This window comes from Triticum aestivum, chromosome 5B, assembly GCF_018294505.1.
Source record: "Triticum aestivum cultivar Chinese Spring chromosome 5B, IWGSC CS RefSeq v2.1, whole genome shotgun sequence".
Classification (NCBI taxonomy): Eukaryota; Viridiplantae; Streptophyta; class Magnoliopsida; order Poales; family Poaceae; genus Triticum; species Triticum aestivum.
The window spans coordinates 452,752,604-452,757,336 of NC_057807.1; the positions used below are offsets into that span (position 1 = coordinate 452,752,604).

General features: G+C 47.1%; 1 protein-coding gene across 1 annotated transcript; it reads right to left on the reverse strand.

The window, feature by feature from the left end:
• Nucleotides 1–919: 919 nt before the first annotated feature.
• Nucleotides 920–3,800, reverse strand: LOC123112411 (ETHYLENE INSENSITIVE 3-like 3 protein). Its single transcript, XM_044533391.1, has 3 exons — nt 3,454–3,800; nt 1,338–3,351; nt 920–1,244 (listed from the first exon to the last, which is right to left on the reverse strand). Exon 2 carries the CDS (start codon nt 3,176–3,178, stop codon nt 1,343–1,345), a length of 1,836 nt encoding a protein of 611 aa, XP_044389326.1. The 5' UTR covers nt 3,179–3,351; nt 3,454–3,800; the 3' UTR covers nt 920–1,244; nt 1,338–1,342.
• Nucleotides 3,801–4,733: the final 933 nt, after the last annotated feature.

Below are 4,733 nucleotides of genomic sequence, written 5' to 3' on the forward strand. Positions count from 1 at the left end.
TGTAAACATACTAGTACCAGAAAACTTCATCCGCATGTATACTAGAGAAATATGCTGTGATAATCAACCGCAATAAATTTAGAACTTGAAGAATTGCACATCCGTAAAAGAACATCCATTCAGACTACTAAGTTATAGAATCTGCCATCAAGTACCAGAAGGTGAGTAACAACAGCCTACCTATAATACAACCTACTAGGTTATCCTTGAGATCTTTTCTTGTAAGCGTTAGACGCATATCCTTTCTTCCTTAATTCATTATTCCATGAAAATGGATTATTCCATGAATTCCTCAAAGGGAAGCTCATCAAAATGCAAAACCTAGGACTACTATAAAATCACTAAAAAATAAGAAAATAAGAGGAAGAAAAAAATGAACGATTAAATTACTACTCCCGAATATTCAACTGACTGATTAATTTCTTATAACGTACTGCTTTTTTTTTTTTTTGCCAAACAAGCCAGCAAACGTCGACATTTTCCCAAAAGTCTTCATAGACCTCTTTCCACTGATTTTATTTTTTTGTGTAATTCCAAATGTGAACCTCAGCCATATGTCCCATATCCATGTATGCAGATACCAAATAGCAACTCAACAGGAAGACTAGTGATACAGTCGTTTACCGCTCACAGTTGAGTAAACCACCACTGTTGCATATCTCCGAACTTTTATCTACAATACTAGCCATTTTCAGAACTGTAGTACTGTCGATAACAAAGGTTTCACTTTTTTTCTTTTGGCAAGAAACAAAGGTTTCACTGTGTAACTACCATCAACTAATGACACAGTAATGAACTTATTTTGCTCATAGAAAGATAAGAGACAGAGGGATCTCCTCAACTGATGAATATTTTATTCTTGATTGTATCTACAATGTTGAATACTCAATGTTTCTGTAGAAAGCAAAAGGGAAGGGGGTGAGAACATGCAGGAGAGCATGGCATTCATATCTCAAAGATTCGAAAATTACAAAGAACTATCCTTTCTTCACTATATATCTTCCCCGGGAAAATTAACTACTTCAAACTTAAACCCTGTAGGCATGTACACCTTTCCGGTTTACAATCCGGTCATCCTTGACAATATTTTTCAAAAGAATGTAAGTCAAGTATCATTGGGCATGCTACAGATGGTATCAACAGCATCAGAATGAGAAGTTTAGTCTTCCATACTCAAGTTAATCTGGTAATCCTGATGACACAAAATGGATGACCAAACAGAAAACATAAGAGCCCTTCCTAACCTGACAACCAAAAGGAAAATTGTCATCTTGCAGCAGAAAATGATGATCATGCTACAGTTCAAAGAGAGAGAAACAGCTATGTGATGAAATTACCTATGTTATGTTCCCAGGTATTCCATTAAATCATCATCATGCAGCAGCAAATCATCAATATCTGGGATCGGGCTGCTCATACTGATATAGTCCAAAGGTAACCCCTCAAAAGAACTGCCAACAAACTTATCTTGCTCACCGTAGAATGGAAAATCTACGAGGTGTTGCATATCCCCAGGGACAGAAGTTGAACTTCCACCACCAATCACATGATCACCATAAGGACTGTTGTCAGCTGGTGCCCTGATACCCATGGGAACCACATGATGATCCATCATAGGTAATGGCACTGATTGTTTCGGAGGTAAAGTCTGATAGTTACTGGGAAAACTATTATAACCAGAATTGGCATGCAGTGGAAAGGGGTTTCCAGACTTTGACCTGGCATTATCACTACTTCCATAAAGTACAGGCTGATATATGCTTATAGGAGTAGCATCCACAGCTTGGGCATTATCAAAGCTATTAACCCCAGCCCCAGGAAGATAAGCATGCCCTTGAGCATTTCCTCTGTGTTGTAAAGCTTCACTTGTAACGGCCATCTGATTGAAGCTTGTAATCTGGTTAGCCATGCCTGGAATTTCTACTTGGTTCAGTCGGTTCATATCGGGAATCAGATTTCCTGGATTTTCTGGTGCATCATCAGTCCTTTGTACCTCCTGCTCAACAGCAATGGAACTGTGACGTGCCCTTTTTCTCTTTGGTGGTTGTTTTTTTGTTCCTTCCTTCAGAGTAACAGCCTTATAAAGATGTTCAGTGTTCGCCCTTTCTGTGCCTCTTCCGGAGACATGCTCCTCGCTGGATTGTGCAGCTGGAGAAAGACCTTGCTCATCATCTTTAGATGATATTGAAAGAGGAGCCTCCTCAAAACCATCAACATCATACTCATTACTGCTGCTGTGTGCGTTCCTAGTTCCATTTCTGTCTTCTGGAGCACTGCGGTGAGTAATCTCTGAGACGCCATTGTCAATGCCATGCACATGCCTTTCCTCTCTCTGTAGGACTCCCAACCAAATCAGGCTCTCCTTTGCAGTCATTTTATCCTGCAAGATTTTGGATTTGCGAACATGGTTTCTGATCTTATCAAAGTTAGGGGACATGTGCTTAATAACACATGTAAGCACACCGACCTTCCAAACCTTCTTAAGATCATGAGGTTTTTTGTAAGGAGCAATCTGTCCCCTTGGAAGGCCCAAGGCAGCCCACCACTCTTCATTCCCCGCAGGCCACCATGGGGGCGGAGTGCCCTTCTCCAGGGGGTACTTGCGCTGCGGTGGATTACAGTGCTGCATCAATGATGAAAGCAGTGAGCCCAGAGTGGCGTCTTGGAGATCCATCAAGCTGTGCTCGTTCTTGACAACGCTACTCTGAGCATCAGCATCCACCAAGTGCTCGGCCTCGTACTTTGCAATCGCTGCCGGACCATTCTTATCAAACTTAACCTTCTCCTTCCACCAAGCTCTAATGTTATCCGAGGCACCGCTCACAGGCTTCCCTTTCTCAGGGATGATCCCGTACACAAACCCACGGGCATTGCACACCTCCATCAGCTTGAGCATGTACTTGAGGATCCCGTCGTGCGCCCTGGCCATCTTCTTGCGCATGGCCTGGTCGGATATCTGCTTGGGCTTGGACTTCTCCAGCTCCAGTTCAGCCTGCTGCAAGGCCAGCTTCTGCTGCCTCTCCTTGATCCTCCTGAGCCTGACCCTGTCCTTCCACATTCGCCGGGCCAGCTCCTCCGCCTCAATCTCCTCGTCGCTGACATCGTTCTCGTTGATGCCGTCGACCTCGAAGTCGGACGAATCTCCGAACTCCGTCGCGAGCAAAGCCAGCTGATCCATAAGAACTGCTATGGCTTGGCAATCCCGATCACATCCAACCCACCCAACCTCTCCCAGTCCCGCCGAGCGAGGGAATCATGGAAACAGACTTCCCGCCGCCATTTTTTTGGGAAGACAAGCTGCGCCGCGCCTGAGGCTTCAACTGAGATCAACAGTCCGCGCGGAAGATATACCTAATAGAACCATGGAAAGACGGATTAACATAACAAAATCGGCAGGAGTAGGACGAACTCCTCGAACGAACAACCCACTCGACCAATCTAGGGTTTCCTTACCCGAGAGAAGAAGACGGAAGAGGAGGAGGGAGGAACCAATCGACGCCAGCCGCGGCACCGGCAGTCCCCACTTAGCTGCGCGCCGCCGCCGCCGGCGACGACGAACTGCGGCGAGGATTGGTTTGGTGGAACGGCAGATTGGATGGGGAGGAGGCGGATTCGGAGAAGAATGGGCGAGAGGGGGGAGATGATTGGAGACGGGGCAAATTCGCAGGTTCGGCTCGAGATTCGGTTGGTTTCCTTGTGTGGAAATTATTTATTGGAGGATGGAAAGGGGGGAAAAAGGAAAGGAAGGAAACTCGAGGGAAGGCCCGGCGCGGGGAGGAACAGAGCAAACAAACACGGGACCTCCTCCGCTCGTGTGTTTTCTCGGATCCCCTGCTCCTCCTCCTGCTCGCCGTGTGGACTGCCTTGTGGCCTCTCCAATGTGCCACAGAGCCCAAAGGCATTGTTTCTTTTTTTTTTGTGAATGACGGCATTGTTCAACACTCCAAAACTATTTTCAGTATCTAAGTACAGACCAAAATGTTAGACTTATTCTTTTCACTTAACATGTAAAACTTGATTATATGAGGTACTGCTTCCGTCCGAAGTTACTTATCGGAGAAATGGATAAAAATTGATGTATCTACACTAAAATATATCTAGATACATCCATTTCAACGATAAGTAATTCTAGACGGAGGGGTACTCTCTTTGTTCACTATTACTACCTCCGTCCCATAATATAAGAACGTTTTTGACATTAGTGTAGTATAAAAAACGTTCTTATATTATGGGACGGAGGGAGTATAAGATTCTAAAAAAATATATGAATCGAATGTATGTGGACTCGTTTGTTGTTTGTTCACTCATTTCAATTTGTATGTAGTCCATATTAAACAGCGTGCCCGACTCCTCCTGTGTCGCCCCTGCGCGGCGACCGGGGGGAACCCTAGCGCCGCCGCGTCCTCGTCCCTTCCTCGATCTCTCCTCCTCGCCGCCGCCGGGGCGCGCCGCCGGGCAAAGCCCGGTCGGCGGCGGCGGCGGCGGAATCTCTTCTCCCACGGCTCGCTGGATCTGGTGCGGGCGGATCGCGACGGTGGTTGGCGGCGTGCTGGAGGCGGGGCGCGCCGGCGCGGGCTTGGGGGCGACGGCAGTTTCCCCTGGTGTGAGTGGGAGTCCGTTCGGGGCGCGCGGCGGCGGCCCTCGGCAAGCGGTGGCGGGCGCTGGACTCTCGGCGTCGCTCCGTCGTGTGCAGGCGGCAGTGGTCCCTATGCGCGGTCGGTGGCTCCGTCTCT

Bases quoted from the DNA above. Each gene is read 5' to 3' on its own strand.
- LOC123112411 (XM_044533391.1), bottom strand. From the start codon at position 3,178: ATGGATCAGCTGGCTTTGCTCGCGACGGAGTTCGGAGATTCGTCCGAC.